Raw genomic sequence first — 18,047 nt, 5'->3', positions numbered from 1 at the left:
TTATAAAGCTTGAGCATAACCTCCTTGGTCTTGTATTCCACACATCGTGCTATATAACCTAACATTCTATTTGCCTTCTTAATAGCTTCTGAACAGTGTCTAAGTTGATAGCGTAGAGTCCACTACAACTTCAAAATCCTTCTCATAAGGTGTACTCTTGATTTTCAGACCTCATTTTTACTTCTTATGTGTAATACTTCACATTTACAGACATTAAATTTCATCTGCCACAAATCTGCCTGAGCCAGTATGCTATGCAAGTCCTTTTGTAATGCTATATCAGATTCCAATTTATCTGCCAATCCACCTATCTTGGTATCATCTGCATCTATCTAAAAACATCACCCAGAACTTTCACTTCTTTTAGTTTGATGACCAACCTCTCATGTGATACCTTATCAAATGCTTTCTGAAACTCAAGATAAATAATATCATATGCTCCACTTTGATCATCCTTTTGTTGCTTCCACATAGAATTCCAGCATGTTAGTAAAATTCGACCTCCCTTCTTCTGAACCCATGCTGACTGTTCAGAAAAACTTCTGTGCTTGCCATGTGCTGCTCAATCTTGTCCTTAATAATTCCTTTCCTTAATTTTCCTGTGATTCATGTTAAGCTCACTAGCCTACGGTTGTGTGGATCTGCCCGGTCATCCTTTTTATTTAATAGGATAATATTTACCATTTTCCAGTGCTTCGGAATCTCCCCAGTGTGCAGTGGTATCCTAAAAATATGTGTCAAGGATTTATATATGTACTCGCTAACCTCCATAAGAACTTGAGTGTAAATATCATCTGGTCCTGCTGATGTATTTGATTTCAGCCTATTTAATCTGAGCAGTACTTCTCCCTCTACAATTTCCAGATCCCGCAGTACCTCCTTAGTAGTCCCGTTTACCACTGGGAGGTTATCCACTTCCTCACTTGTGAAGACCTCAGAAAAATGCAAGTTTAGAGCATCCACTATTTCATTGTCTGTATATTTTAATTCCCCTTTACTATTCCTGATGCACATCACCTCCTTCTAGACTGTTCTTTTAGTACTAAAATACTGAAAGAATCTCTTATGGTCATCTTTCACCTTATCTGTTATATTCCTTTCCAACTCTCTTTTAGCCTCCCTAATATCCTTCTTAATAGATGCTTTCATGTTCTCATATATCCTACAATTAACTTTGGAATTATTAGTCTTATATGTCTTATAAAGCTGTTTTTTCCTTTACAGCTTCTTTTTCAACTCTTTAATAACCCACTGCAGAGTTTTTTAAATTTCCTATTAGTTCATATTTTAGGTTTGTACCTGTCCTGCATTACATGTAAAACATTTTAAACCTGTTCCGCTGCTCCTCCACTGTCTCCATACTTAAGAAAGGTATTGTTGTGCCTTCTTAACAACAGAGTTGATGTTGATTGTCCAGAGGTCATCAGAAATATACACCACAAGAAACTTGTTGCTACTGACTCTCTCCGCAGCAGAGCTATTGATGAGCAAAGGTGAATAGTCAGCTGATGTTCCTCTGAAATCAACAAGCATCATTTTTGTTTTATCGACATTTAGAGATTTTCATCTCATCACCTCACCAGATGTTCAACTTCGTCTCTGTAGGATGTGTCATCATTGTTATTGATGAGGCCCACTATGGTCGTATCATCCGCAAACTTGACAGTGACGTTGGACTCAGACTTGGCGGTGCAGTCCTGGGTGAGCAGTGTGAACAATAGTGGATCAGCATGCAGCATTGGGAGTCACCTGTGCTCAGCCTGATGGTATTAGGTGTTCTGCTGCCAATGCACACTGACTGCGGCCTCTCTATCATATGAGTGTCAAGGCCCAGCACAAAGAGTTTTCTCACCAACTGCTGAGCTGAAATCGATAAACAGCATTCTGACATACATATCACTGGTGTTCAGGTGAGATAGCACAGTGTGCAAGATATTAGAGATGGCATCATCAGTGGAGCGATTTGGACACTAAGCAAACTGGAGTGGGTACAGAGAGGTGTGAAGGATGGAGTTGAGGTGTCTTTTGACCAACTGCTTGAACCACTTTATCACAATGGGTGTCAGTGCTACAGGGCAATAGCCATTAAGAAAGGTAACCATTGACTTCTCCGGAACTGGAATGGTAGTGGTCTTTTTGAAGCACGTGGAGACCACAGCCTGGCTCAAAGAGATATTAAAGATGTCTGTGAGGACATCAGCCAGTTGGTCAGCACAGTCTCTAAGCACATGCCCAGAAATGTTGTCTGGCCCTGCAGCTTTTCATGGAATGACACTGGAAAGCATCCGTCTTACATCATCAGGATCCAGACAGTGCGCCTGTTCCACAGGGTTGTGCACTTATATGCCTGTGTGTTGTTTTGAGCCTCAAAACCTGCATAGAAGTTATTGAGCATGTCTGGGTGGCACGTATCAGTGCTGTAGGCCTGTTGTGAGACTTTATAATCCATTAATGCCCGAATGCCCTGCCACATGCATGTAGCATATTTCAAGTCATGGAAGTAGTTGTTTATCTTTTTGTTTATACTGACTTTTAGCTTTCCTGATTGACTTGGAAAGTTCAGACGTGCTGATCTGAGAGCCCCTTCATTTCGTGATCCAAAGGCAATATCTCTTGCTCTCAGCAGAGCAATGACTTCAGCCGTCAGCCATGGCTTCTGGTTGATGCATATAATGATGGTTTTTCAACAGAGACATCCTTAATGCACTTTCCTATGTACCCAGTCACAGAGTCAGTGTATTCCTCTAAGTTAGTATGTTGGTCATAGGTGGCTGCCTCCCTGAAAATATTCCAGTCTGTATATTCAAAGCAGTCCTGCAATGCTGAGTTGGCTCCTTCAGTCCAGAATATGATAGTTCTTTGTACTTGCATGGATTTTTTTCAGCAGTGACCTGTATGCTCAGAGCAGCATGCCACAAAGGTGGTCTGAGAATCCCAAATGGGGGCAGGTACAGCCTTGTGAGAATCTTTAATGTATGTGTAAAAAAGGTCCAACATATTCTCACCCCTTGTGCTACATTTTTTAATTTGGCATGGTTGATATCGCCGGCAATGATAAAAAAAGCCATTGGGAAGGGCCTTTTCCTGCTCACTGATGACATCATGCAGCTCACAGAATGCATCATTTGCATTCGCGCTTTGGGGGATGTACACTGCAATATTGAAATAAACTGAAAGGAAACAAATGACTCCCTAACTTTCACTTTCAGTCAAGCAACAGAGCTTCCCCTACTTTTTCTGTGTCTTTTCTTATTTTCTTCCCTAATTTCTGTTGTACTTTTTTTTTAAATAGCACAACTAAACAGAATCAGTAGTAAAACCAACATGGACCCAAAAGCCAATGTACAACAGGTCAGTTATACTGTTAAGGATATAACTCGCAACTTCACTTTGTTATCACATATGTGACTACAGGCAAAAAGAACACAATACAGCATTTTGTGTAGCCTACTGTTACAAGGTATCTTATGGTGTCACTGACTTTTAAGCCAGCTCCTATGTGACACTTCTCTCCAGAAGCATAAAACAAGTGCATGTTCTCATTGGAATGCAAACTTTATTTTTTCCATTTTGCACACCTGAGCCACAGCCTGCACAATCTAAGTGGCAAATTTTATGCACTTCTTTCGTGTCATACATTGGATTTAGAAAGTATCCAGACCTCTTCAGTTTTTTCACATTTTGTTATATTACAGCCTGGTGTTAAAAATAATTTAAATTCATTTCTTACCTACATCAAGCAACATTTTCTATCTATCTATCTATCTATCTATCTATCTATCTATCTATCTATCTATCTATCTATCTATCTATCTACCTATCTATCTATCTATCTATCTATCTATCTATCTATCTATCTACTTTATGATACGTGATTCATTTTTTCTCCCTTTGTGGATCTCCAGCTGTAAATATGCAAACCGTATCACAGACCTTCTCTTCTATCTATCTATCTATCTATCTATCTATCTATCTATCTATCTATCTATCTATCTATCTATCTATCTATCTATCTATCTATCTTTTTATTTTTTGTTTTGAGAATAGAGGCACATATCCATTGATTTTATTTTTCTCTTTCATACTTGCCCAGCTTTTGCTAACCCAGCTGTGTGGTCAAGACAAAATTATGCAAAGCCTATCATTTGAGAGGACTAAGCTATGTGCAGACAAGGTAAATCAACAGAGATTTTAATAGACATTATCACAGAAAACTTTGTAAAACATCTCTAAATCAATGACTAAAATTTTTTTATCTGCCTTGCCTATCTAGGAAAGTCTGGAGTGTGCTCTTGAAATAATTCACCTTCAGATTCAAGAGCAAAGAAACCAAGAAGTGGATGCTAGTCGAGCTACGGGTATTGAGGGATTAATGTTTCAACAAGCTATGCTGCAGGAAGAACTTGTTCAAACTCATGCTAAAATCTGTGATGTTACCATGGTAGTATAACCCTTTAAAAATATGTTTTTCTGATTTTGTCAACCATCCCCATATCTCACTAGCACTATTTTTCAGGAAATGGACAGGGCATGGGAAGAGTATAAGCATCTTGAGAGTGAGCTGTATGTTCTGAAATCACATTTAGAACACATCTGCATGTTTGGAAGACCTCAGGTAAATAAATATATCTAATTTGCATCTTATTATTTTAATTTGATTCACTACATGTGTAATCACAAATAGGCAATGACTATGTTCTAAATCAGGCTCTTCCTAAAACTGCAGTTTTGCATTTTGAAACAGTCTCATCAGCATTACATTTTCTAAACATATCCAGAAGTAAGTGTGCTTCGAGTTGGCCCTTTTTTCTGGTTCCTGCCTTGAACTTAATGCTGCCAAAATAGGCTTCAGGCTATTTTGACACTGTAAAGCAGTGTGTTGGGAAAACACACTTGTGAATATAATTTAACTGAATTTTTGACCATATGAGAAAACACAAATTTGGAATGTATACAGGCACTGTTAACGTACATTTTGAAAATTAATATTTATTAGAAATGGATGTTTGATGCCGTTGCTACACAAAAAAACTGTTTAGCAAATGAGTTGCCCATGACTTGAAATCAACATTGGGTTATATGCCATATCAGAAAAAAATAAGGAGTTAAATATTAATGGACAGTAAAATGGGGCAGTGCTTTGTGCTGCTGCCTAAAAGCCTTTGTTTGAATACCAGTCTGGCCACTGTATGTGTAGCATTTGAATGCTTCTGCGTATGTAAATTATCCTTCAGCTTCTCCTGTTTTCAAAAATGTTTGTATTAAGTTAATTAGTGATTGTAAATATACCCTATGATAGCAAATAATGGTGTGTACGTACCATATACATGTCCTACAACAGACATCTATCTATCTATCTATCTATCTATCTATCTATCTATCTATTGTAAGAATGGACACTGTATAGCGCCCGACCTAACACAAATTGGGCACATGTAAAATAAAAAAACTTTTATTTTTCTTCGTCTGTGGGCTACGCCTTCCCTGTACCCACAGACACAACACAGTCCCAAGCACTTAAGCACACAAGTAACAACAAGCACTTATCCTCCTCTCTTCCACCACCACTCCTCCTCAACAAGCTTTGTCCTTCTTTCACACGACTCTGGTCGCTGAGTGGTGGTCGCTAGCTCCTTTTATTGGGTACCCGGATGTGCTCCAGGTGGTTGATCGACTTCCGGCTGCACTTCCCGGTAAGACGAAACAAGTGCCCAAAAGGGGCCAGCCCCTCCTGTTGCAGCACCCCCTGGCGGCGCCTGCGAAACCCCACAGAGCTGAACAGAACTCCAACCCCCATGAAGCCCTGGGTGAGTCCAAGGCACCGCTGCAATCTAGAGAGGCTGCCATCTAGTGTCCAGGGGAAGATACTGGGCTTCCCACCCTTGTCCCCCTGGCAGATGTGGTGAAGGGGCGTCCCGGCCAGGCAGGGGCCCCGGCCATCCATCACGCTATCTATCTATCTATCTATCTATCTATCTATCTATCTATCTATCTATCTATCTATCTATCTATCTATCTATCTATCTATCTATCTATCTCCTCAGCCTCTATATACTGTGCATTATGTCTTGGCTTATACTCTTCAGCCTTTGAGTCTGGTTCATTTACAAGTATTTCTCAACAACTCAGGAGAAAGCTGATGCACACCGGCAACTCTGGATAATAGAAGATTTCCTGATTGAGCTCTGTACCAATAAGAATAACTTTCACTTTGCTGTGGACTCTCACACTCAAACACGTGAGTCATATCTTAAAGACAAAGGTCTTTGAAATGAGAAAATATGAGGACCTCAAAATATGGGCTGCTCCTGTCCGTTAATAAATTGTAAAATTTTGGGACTACATGTTGAAAACAGGTCCTGCAACTCTATAGAATGCTTTGTCCCACTAGATAATTTTTATATCAGTCTGATATACAATAGTGGTTTGAAAATGAATCTAAAATTTGTTTAGTTTAATATCGTCTCAAGATCCTATAGGTATTTATAAATGAAGTACAAGGTTTTGTAGTTTTTTATGTAATCCAGCCCTTATTCTCTGTGTTTATTAACAGATAAATTGTGAGGCCTTGAAGTAATCTGTAACTAACCCAAAGATCATACAGTTTATTATTTGGATGTCTGTTTCTTTTTTATTGGAACATTGAGACATTGTTGTTTTTATAAGTGAATATCAGGATCATGTAGCTAACTCAGTCACTAGGCCTTGTATTTAATTATAAGTAGCTATTTATAGGTGAAACCAGGGGTCTTCAGGGAGTTTTTTGCAACTGAAAACTTAGGTATTGTAGTTGTTTGTAACTAAAACATGAAACACTTCACTGAACCTAAACAGCCTATTCACCACTGATTTTCAGATATCTGGTATTTGTTTATATCAGAATGTTTAAACCCTACAGTTATTTCTAATCAAATACAAGTATCTGAAAACTAACCAAATAAAGAGACCCAACAGTTACAGTATCTGAAAGTTGTGTCTCGTAGATCTTTATAGCTGAATCTTAAGATTTTTTTTTCTCAAACTTATAGTTACCTTTATTTAATTCTGAAGTCATATAGCTTCATACAAGTAAATCATGAGACTTGATGGCTTGTAGTGATTGTTTTTGATTGCATGTTTGTGATAACGTCAGCATTACTGTTTTTCCCTTTGTTTTTCTACAACAACTGTAGTTCCATCCTCCACTTTGCTTCATGAGCTCAACCATCATCCTGGTACATCCAGTCCTTCATCAGCATCATTGATTCCCAGCTGGCCTCCAAAGAAGGCTACTCTGGTAGGTGGGAATGCTCAAAACTACAGTCCCAAAGATATAGATAACTGAAGATCCAGACACTGAATATACATTATTTGTAAATATAATTTGATACAATTAATAAAAAGATTCACAACCCAGAACAATCACTCCTAAGTAAACCTGTTCCAAAACACATTTGTTGAGAGCTTACATTTAAAACAAAACGAAAGCATTCAATTTGCCTATAATTAAAACAACTGCATCATTTGCAACTGGCCAATTCTTTACTCATACAATTTAATTATGGACTGTCCAAATCAAAGCAATGATGAATACTTGTACTTGCTATTATTCATTTGATATCAAAAATAATCAAAGAGTGCAATTAATATCACATATATGGATCTTTATTATAGCAAAGACTGGAAACAAAACTGGAAAGACCTACAACAATAAAAGGGCAGTCATATTATTCAAGAGTTTTGTTGTAGGTAAGGGACTACAAAGTGCAACTATAGTAACTTAGCAAACTCTAGATGACATATGATACTTTTTCAACTATACTCACACACAGATGCATATATTGTACATATACACACTCACCTATGCATGCCATGTGAATGAAACTAAATTAAAATGCAAAAACAGAAACATTTTACACTGTTGATTTCTCTTCTTATTCTTCTTCTTTCGGCTGCTTCTGTTAGGGGTCACCACAGTGGATCATCTTCTTCCATATCTTTCTGTCCTCTGTATCTTGTTTTGTTACACCCATCACCTGCATGTCCTCTCTCACCACATCCATAAACCTTCGCTTAGGCCTTCCTCTTTTTCTTTTGCCTGTCAGCTCTATCCTTAGCATCCTTTTCCCAATATGCTCAGCATCTCTCCTCTGCACATGTCCAAACTAGCGCAATCTCGCCTCTCTCACTTTGTCTCCCAACCTTCCAACTTGAGCTGACCCTCTAATGTACTCATTTCTAATCCTGTCCATCCTCGTTAAACTCAATGCAAATCTTAGCATCTTTAAATCTGCTACCTCCAGCTCTGTCTCCTGCTTTCTGGTCAGTGTCACCATCTCCAACCCATATAACATAGCTGGTCTCACTACCATCCTGTAGACCTTCCCTTTCACTCTTGCTGATACCCGTCTGTCACAAATTACTCCTGACACTCTTTTACACCCATTCCACCCTGCCTGCACTCTTTTTTTCACCTGTCTTCCACAATCCCCATTACTCTGTACTGTTGATCCCAAGTACTTAAATTCATCCACCTTCGCCAACTCTACTCCTTGCATCCTCACCATTCCACTGACCTCCCTCTCATTCACACACATATATTCTGTCTTGTTCCTACTGACCTTCATTCCTCTCCTCTCTAGAGCATATCTCCACCTCTCCTGCGTCTCCTCAACCTGCTTCCTACTATTGCTATGGATCACAATGTCATCAGCAAACATCATAGTCCATGGGGACTCCTGTCTAATCTCATCTGTCAACCTGTCCATCACCATTGCAAATAAGAAAGGGCTCAGAGCCGATCCCTGATGTAATCCCACCTCCACCTTGAATGCATCCGTCACTCCTACCGCAGACCTCACCATGGTCATACTTCCCTCGTATATATCCTGTACAACTCTTACATACTTCTCTGCCACTCCCAACTTCCTCATACAATTACCACAACTCCTCTCAAGGCACCCTGTTATATGCTTTCTCCAGGACCACAAAGATGCAATGCAACTCCTTCTGGCCTTCTCTATACTTCTCCATCAACATCCTCAGAGCAAACATCGCATCTGTGATGCATGAAACCATACTGCTGCTCACTAATCATCACCTCACTTCTTAACCTAGCTTCCACTACTCTTTCCCATAAGTTCATGCTGTGGCTCATCAATTTTATCCCCCTGTAGTTACCACAGTCCTGCACATCCCCCCTTATTCTTAAATATCGGTACCAGTACATTTCTTCTCCACTCCTCAAGCATCCTCTCACTTTCTAAGATTCCATTAAACAATCTGGTGTAAAAACTCCACTGCCACCTCTCCTAAACACATCCATGCTTCCACCGGTATGTCATCTGGACCAACGGCCTTTCCATTCTTCATCCTCTTCATAGCTGTCCTCACTTCCTCCTTGCTAATCCGTTGCACTTCCTGATTCACTATCTCCATATCATCCAACTTCTCTCTCTCGTTCTCCTCATTCATCAGCCTCTCAAAGTACTCTTTCCATCTGCTCAACACACTCTCCTCGCTTGTGAGTATGTTTCCATCTTCATCCTTTATTACCCTAACCTGCTGCACATCTTTCCCAGCTCGGTCCCTCTGTCTAGCCAATCGGTACAGGTCCTTTTCTCCCTCCTTAGTGTCCAACCTCTCATACAACTCATCATATACCTTTTCTTTAGCCTTCGCCACCTCTCTCTTCACCTTGTGCCTTATCTCCTTGTACTCTTGTCTACTTTTTGTATCTCTCTGACTATCCCACTTCTTCTTTGCCATCCTCTTCCTCTGTATACTCTCCTGTACTTCCCCATTCCACCACCAGGTTTCCTTTTCCTCCTTCCTCGGTCCAGATGTCACGCCAAGCAAGCACCCTTCTTGCTATCACCCTTTCTACATCTGCTGTAGTTTCCTAACTGTCTGGTAATTCTTCACTACCACCCAGTGGCTGTCTAACCTTCTCCCTAAACTCAACCTTGCAGTCTTCCCTTTTCAACTTCCACCATTTGATCCTTGGCTCTGCCCTCACTCTCTTCCTCTTCTTGATTTCCAATGTCATCCTACAGACCACCATCCTATGTTTCTTAAGTACACTTTCCCCTGCCACCACTTTGCAGTCTTCAATCTCCTTCAGATTGAATGTTCTGCATAGGATGTAATCTACCTGTGTGCATCTTCCTCCACTCTTGTACGTAACCCTGTGTTCCACCCTCTTCTTAAAATACGTATTCACCACAGTCATGTCCATCCTTTTGGCAAAATCGACTATCCTCTGACCTTCTTCATTCCTCTCCTTGACACCATATCTACCCATCACCTCCTCATCTCCTCTGTTCCCTTCACCAACATGTCCATTGAAATCCACTCCAATCACCACTTTCTGTTCCTTGGGTACACTGTTCATCACTTCATCCAGCTTACTCCAAAAATCTTCTTTCTCATCCATTGCACACCCAACTTGTGGGGCATATGCACTAACAGCATTCATCATCACACCTCCAATTTCCAGCTTCATAATCATTACTCTGTCTGACACTCTTTTCACCTCCAAAACACTCTTGGCATACTGTTCTTTCAGAATAACCCCTACTCCATTTCTCGTCCTATCCACACCAAAATAGAACAATTTGAATCTACCTGGCCTTACTCCCTTCCATTTAGTCTTTTGCACGCATAATATATCAACCTTCCTTCTCTACATCATATCTGCTAACTCTCTCTCCTTACCAGTCATACTGCCAACATTCAAACTTCCTACCCTCAGTTCCACTCTCTTTACATTCCTCCTCCGGACACATCTCCCCCCTCTTCTTCTCCTTTTTATTCTTCTTCTTCGGCCAACAGTATCCCAATTTCCGGCAGCACTCTGTTGGCTAACAGTACTGGTGGCAGTCGTTGTCAACCCGGGGCTCGACCGATCCGGTACGGAAATTTGTATTGTTGTCCACATAGTTTAAACTTTTAGAGGAAGTTTCTCAACTTAAAATGTATTTATTTTTTACTTCATCATTAGTTAACTTTTACTGCACTGTTACATTTTCTACTTTCTCAAAGCTTTTTTTGCATTGGGGTCCTTCCTATCCGTTCTGATGATATGCTCAAGGCTAGCGGGCCCACCAAAAATTTAGAGGGTCTTAAAATACAGTAAATGCAACCTAGTGGTAGTCTTGAACATTTTTGATTATTGGATTTTCCTATACTGTAAACAGGAATTCAGACTGTTGCACTTGCAGCCAAGAGTCCTCAAATTGTACTTGTTTCATTGGAGGCAAGATAATCTAATGAGGATCAAATAAACATAAAGGAAATCATGTATATGGGGGTATGACAAACAATAAATTAAAACCATAGTTTATTCAATCCCTTCTTTTTTCATTTAAAATACTTGGGTATAGTACAAATAATTGTATTTATTTTACGTCCTGATAATGCCAGAAATGTTGGTACACTATTATCCAGGCATACCCTGGCAAATAAACAATAGCAATAAAAAATAAATATACAACAATCTCAGAAACCTATTAGCCTTAAATATTGTTTGTGCTTGTCTGACTTTTGTCACCCCAATACAATAAATGTTGTGCATTATGAAATGTCTTTATGTTCATAAATTGAGGTGTAAAAATACTTAAAGAAGATGAGAAATAGTAATTTGATCAAATTAATGACATAATATATTATATATATTAATTAATAAGACTAGCTGCATTAGTTGTCATGAAGGCTCTACTTTGTGACTGTATCTTAACTTTTATTTAATTAAATGAAAAAAGGAGATAAAGACTGATAAACCTTCTTCACAACCACCTTTACTTCAGGAGAATAATATGAGTTCTAGCCATGATGACAAAAGCCCCTGTAAAGACAACAAACCTGGCTGGTGGGAAAGCAAGTCTGAGAGGAAGGTGAGTCTGCCTTGATCAGCGATGTTCAAGTTTATGTACGGGCAATCTAAGAGTGTTCCTGAGTAGCATCCTGTATCACTCTACCTCTGATTTATTTCTACTATTTTATCTATAAGCAAGATTCACATGATTTTATTGGGGCATATTTTCATTAAGTATAGAATTTTAATTATGATTAGGAAACACATATGTTAAAAGATTGTGTATTATTGTGGGTTTACTCTTGCACCTTAAGATTATCACATATACCAATAAACATACACATAGGGATCCTGTAGACAATATCTCAGGTGAAAGCTTAATTGTCATTCACCCTGCAATATTCTACTTAGAACCCCCTTGTATTCACACATAGATATCCTTAAATGGAAAATGGAGAATATGTCTCACAATATTCTACGGGAGTCTTTACTTACATAAATATCCGTAATTAGAAAATGGAGCTATAATATGTTTCACAATATTCTATAGGAGTCTCTACTTAAGAACTTACTTATCACCAACACTGATGAACATACGGGTGTCATTGTAACACAATTAAAAGCGGACATTTTTTTGGTTATGCCTCTTACCAACCAAACAATATGTCCTGCTTTTACTGCAGTTGTCTCTTTTTTCAAGGCGCAACCTCATAGTCTTGATAAACCCTATGAACAGATAATGTGGCTGCCCCCCATATAGGTGTCTTAATTTTCAATGTATTATTTCAATCACTCTAGATGAAATTTAAAAGCAATGTTGTATTTATCAAATGAATAATAATCGCAAATAGAACAAGAAGTAATAGAAAATAAGATTGATAGATCTTAGATATATCCTGTTCAAAGTCTGGATATATATATATAGTCTTTAGAAAAAGCTTCTGGAAAATTAAAGATGTCAAAAATGAATGTAATTGGGCGGTTTGTTGATTTAACAATTGATGTTGTTCATGAGCTTTCGCTGACGATTAGATGAAACAGTCATACATCTCTCACTCTCTCCTGATGATGCTTTATGGTTATTGCTGTTTCTTCTTCTGGTATCACTCTCTTTTGGTCCCTGCTTAGACAATGCATTATTTTTAAATTGTGTTACACACATTTGATTGACTGGCTGTCAATATGGTAAATGAATTTGCTTACAGTTTTTGATTTACTTAGTACCTTCCGGCATTTCTTCCTTTCCCAAGTTGTGAGCCAGTTTGGCAATCCTCAGTCTCTTCTGTTTGCAGTTTATAAAGTAATCAATACAGTCTGAGTCATCATCCTGGTTTTCTGCTTGCTTTGTTTGCAAAGATGTTTTAAAAGTGAGGTACAATTTGGGAAGAGAATATGCTCTGATGTTAAATTTATCCTGTCCACCTAAACAAAAGTATTTGTTTTAAGGGGGTACAATTCAGAAAGAGCTGCTACTTTGATGTAAACTTCCTTTGTAAAATTAAGTTTATTTTTGTTTGTGTGGGCAAAAAATAAAATGAAATGTAAAATTTAAAATCCATAACGCTACAATCATTTGTGTAATATACCCCATATTTAACCCCACATATACACCATATATCTCCATATTATGAGGTATCTGAAGAAATAATATCTGTTTTGGTGTCACAATGCTTTGAAATTGGTTTGGTGATTTCAGCAGAGTTTCTGTGTTAACCTGTATTTTGTAGGTTTCCTGAAGAGACTGTGTATTTTTCCATTTTTCAAAAGAAATATCACACCAGTCAGGCCTATATCTTGGTGTTAATGTTAGAGCAAACTTTGCCTCACTCAGATACAGATTAGGTATACCATTCTTAGACAATGGAAAAATAGAAAAACATGTACAACATTTTTCATTTTTGAATATGTCGAGATTTTAGTATTTCTGTTTTGAAAGGAGCTGTTTCCCATATAGTAAACAAAAATGTACTATGATATTTCTGAGAATTAGTAGATTGATCTAAATATACAGAGAAGTGCTTTGGCTGTATAGTTTACATTGCCCATCCTATGCAGAGGAGAATATTAACATATATTTAGATGCATGAGGGCTCAGCAATATAGCCAAAAGTCATGTCATTAAATATTTTCCCTTATCATTTGATATTGATCATTAGTGATAGTCGCTTTACTCATTTCCTGATTCTCAATTTTAAGTCTCAAAAGTAATTTGAATCCAGATGAAGTCAAAAGGCTGATTATTATGGTGTGATATACAGCACCAAATAACTTATTATCAGAATGGAACATTAGTCAGTATAAATAAAAGAAGGAAATAAAAACCTGGATTTTGAAGACCTTTTGGCAATTACTATAGCAACTAATAAATGTATGAATGAAAATCAGTTACAAGACATTTATTAGACTTCAAGGCAAGACCTGTATCTTAGGCAACTAAAACTGGAATAAAATAGAATCATTTTAATTAATTTCAAACATAAACAATAAAATAATTACATCACATTTGCCTCTAATTTAGTCTCTAATCTAGTTTACAACAGTTTTTTTTGGCTGGAAATACTAGTCCTTTGATTGCTTTTGGCTTTGAGATGTTCTGTAGCAGGATGCCATTCACAGAGCACAGTCTAAGTGGGAGCTGGAGATAGGGTTGCAAAGGCACAATTTGGCCAAACAAGTCATTTTGGTAAATGGTGATTTGTGGATCCTCCACTAGTGTGGACAATACAGGCAAAATGCAAATACTGTAATTAGAAGGATTCAACAAGGCTTGAATGTTTTAAGCAATTTGCTGAAAATTATCACATATATGAATAAATAAATTGAATACAAACGTGAAATAGTATTCATATACTTACACATTTATCCTTAGCAGTATTTAATCAAGCATTCCTTATAAATAGATTGCATGCATTATGGTGAAATATATCTATTAAATGCCATTATTAAAATTATGGTAAAACATATGTATAAAATACCATTATTAAAATAAACTATCTCTCTCTCTATCTGTCTCTCTGCTCTTTCAGTACTCTAATTTTCCACCTGAGTTATATTGCCAACAAACCTGAATGTAAATTACCATTCTTGTTTATTAATTTAATAAATAGGACAAAGTCAGCTATGTAAGTTCTGACTTTTATGAGTTTCTCATCCTAAATCCAGTAAGAAAGTGAAGAGCAGCATGTCACACATTTACGCACACTCACAAATAGAACTCTGTGTGGGGGGTGATAACCCAGCATAGACTAGCTGCGAACAAATGAATGCCACTGTGCAAATATGAGAAACTTAATAACAAGCTAAAGGACTTATCCATCTAGAACACATGAATTGAAAGATCAGAAATTATAAGCTATGAACCTGTTCTGTGGAAGAGAAAAAGTTCAAGCCTTTTTAATTTTAAGTTTTGTGTTGTTTGTTCCTGTCTTTCATCTATATTATATATATATATATATATATATATACTAGCAAAATACCTGCGTTTCGCAGCGGTGAAGTACTGCTTTAAATTTTTTATTAAGAAGAAATGTAAACCTTTTTAAACTGAGGGAAAATATACCAATAATTATTTGTTAAGGATCTCTTTGTATACCACGTTGTCAGTTCAGCCCTCCGGTTGTAATATGACCAAGCTGTGTGCTGAGCTTACTCTTGAGCATGCAACGTATAGTTGGCCATGTGAAAAGCAATCTTGCCTCAAATCAATGCCAACCTTTTGTAGGGTCTGTCCCTGAGACTTATTAATTGTCATTGCGAAGCAGAGCCTTACTGGAAATTGGAGGTGTTTGAATTGAAATGGGTTTCATCGATAACTTCGCATCCAACTTTTGAGAGTTTAAACATTCATAAACATCAAAGTGTCCACTACTCAAATTGTCACCTGTGAATCTAAGATGTTTAAGAGGCATTGGCAGTTGTCCAAAGGTGTAAAATATTTGGCCATTTCGGTACACTTGAAAGCGACAACCGAACACTTCAGCGGCAGCCATCAACTCACTTGCAGAACCATAGGTAAAGGGCTTAAGCATTTCACTCTTATAGTGCTAGTGTGTAGTATAATTATCTTCTGTACCGTCATCAGTCCACACCTTGAACCTGTCCCAGTCATTCAATACATAAGACACAATGTTCCTCCGGATATCAAGAGTGAGCCTGATATGGCCGTGCAATATGTAACACAGAGAATGGAAAAGGCAGGCGTCATCTCCGGGCATGGAAACCACTCGGTAAGTGACAGTTGTTTGATCAATGGTGATCACCTCGATAGACATGTTAATGGGGGTACGGTTGGAACGATAAAAGAGATGCGTACCTGAACAATGTAAACTAAGTCTAAAATACCTACACAATAACTATAATCATAATAAACAAACAATTAAACAGTGGAGAAGCCGTGGATTAAATAAAAAGGCTGCAGTTATCAGCAGGGAGACGTGAATACCGTGGCGAAGCAAGAAAGGGAATGAAGAGACCGGAGCGATGGACGGCCTATTAGCGCACCGCATTTGTGCTTCCTTTTCATCATCCCGGACGAAATAAAGTTGCAAAAATTTTTGTTCCTCAGTTGGCATAGGTAAAAGACTGCCAATCAAGTCCCTGGACTTTAAATGAAGGCATAAAATTTACCTCAACGATTTGGTTAGCACCAAATGACGTCATTTGAAATGCGCTATTGTACTTTTGACTGTTGTTCAAGAAATGCTCACTTTGAGGATGTTCACCATTTAACAGGCCCTCAAGAAGGTCAGGAAGCTTATGTAAAGGAGTGAGAGAGACTTTACCACCGTTACAGCACAAACCAGGAGACTCGCATTTCCACCTATGAGCTTGACAATACTCACAGTCAACATCCATGGATCCAATGTGTACTGTTTTGTTGTTTTCATATGAGCCGCTTTTCTTTATTGGGATCATACCTAGAAACAGAAGCTCTATTAACTTGTGGATTTGCCTGCGAGTATTTAGCGACAGCGTCTCTATGAACTTGTGGATTTTTCTGCGAGTATTTGGCAGCAGCGTCACGAAGTTGTTTCCGTCTAGCTGCATCAGAAAATGTACGATGATGTCTGACATGCCTCCTTTTTACTGTTTTCTCACAGCTTCCGGAATAAGTACATACATCGGTTTCGGTTAGTGCAGGGAAGCCACCTACCAAATTTCGTGAAGATGGGGCCATAAATACGAAAGTTTAACATGGCGGACGTTGTCGACCGTTATGACCGTTGTGCATAGAATTTCGAAATGAAACCAGCTTAACTTTTGTAAGTAAGCTGTAAAGAATGAGCCTGCCAAATTTCAGCCTTCTACCTACATGGGAAGTTGGAGAATTAGTGATGAGTGAGTAAGTGAGGGCTTTGCCTTTTATTATTCACTAGCAAAATACCCACGCTTCACAGCGGAGAAGTAGTGTGTTAAAGAGGTTATGTAAACATATATATACTGTACATATACATATATACATATCTATATATACACATACATAGTGCGTTGTAACACGGGCTGTGATTGTTACATGGGAGGGAGACGACAAATCGCAGCTTCCCGCTTTCTAATCGGGCCTGAGATTGGTGCTTTGACGGATGCCCAGATCCCACAGTATCTCCCCTTAGGAGTGGCGTTAGGCAAGTGTAATTGAATAGCGTTGCTGCAAGTTTAGCTTTACACCTGTTTTTAAGGCTTATTGACTGAAAGGGGCTTTCATGAAAAAAGTTAGGGCTTTGCTACAGGATACACCCTCCACAAGTTAAGGAAGTAAGAATAAAGGTATATATTTCTGTTTTATTTAAACCTTTTAAGTTTGTACGCGGGCGGTATGGTGGCGCAGTGAAAGGTGCCAGTTAGGAGACCCGGGTTCGCTTCCCTGCGTGGAGTTTGAATGTTCTCCCCGTGTCTGTCTGGGTTTCCTCCGGGTACTCCGGTTTCCTCCCACAGTCCAAACACATGCAGGTTAGGTGCAGTGGCGATTCTAAATTGTCCGTGGTGTGTGGGTGTGTGTGGGTGTGTGCACCCTGCGGTGGGCTGGCACCTTGCCCGGGGATTGTTTCCTGCCTTGTGCCCTGTGTTGGCAGGGATTGGATCCTGTATTTAGGATATAGCGGGTTGGATAATGGATGGATGGACATTTGTATGCATAGCCCCATTTGCCCGTTTTCATTTTTTTTCTTTCTTCAGTAATATTTCAGCAAACCCGGAGCTTGTCAGTTCAAATCCTGGTACTGACACCACTGTGTGACCCTGAGGAAGTCACTTCACC

At 38.6% G+C, this 18,047-nt stretch overlaps 1 protein-coding gene across 1 annotated transcript in view; it reads left to right on the top strand.

Annotated features, from left to right (window-relative positions):
• Window positions 1-18,047, top strand: part of LOC127529673 (uncharacterized) — a 103,771-nt gene that overhangs the window by 15,591 nt on the left and 70,133 nt on the right. Inside the window, exons 4-8 of the mRNA XM_051934140.1 lie at window positions 4,094-4,174; window positions 4,274-4,441; window positions 4,517-4,615; window positions 6,130-6,238; window positions 7,173-7,276. Of these exons, the coding sequence (XP_051790100.1) occupies window positions 4,094-4,174; window positions 4,274-4,441; window positions 4,517-4,615; window positions 6,130-6,238; window positions 7,173-7,276 (561 nt within the window). The remainder of the gene's footprint in view (window positions 1-4,093; window positions 4,175-4,273; window positions 4,442-4,516; window positions 4,616-6,129; window positions 6,239-7,172; window positions 7,277-18,047) is intronic.

The sequence above is a fragment of the Erpetoichthys calabaricus genome, chromosome 11 (assembly GCF_900747795.2).
Source record: "Erpetoichthys calabaricus chromosome 11, fErpCal1.3, whole genome shotgun sequence".
Taxonomy (NCBI): Eukaryota; Metazoa; Chordata; class Cladistia; order Polypteriformes; family Polypteridae; genus Erpetoichthys; species Erpetoichthys calabaricus.
This window is presented reverse-complemented; position numbering and strand designations above follow the sequence as displayed.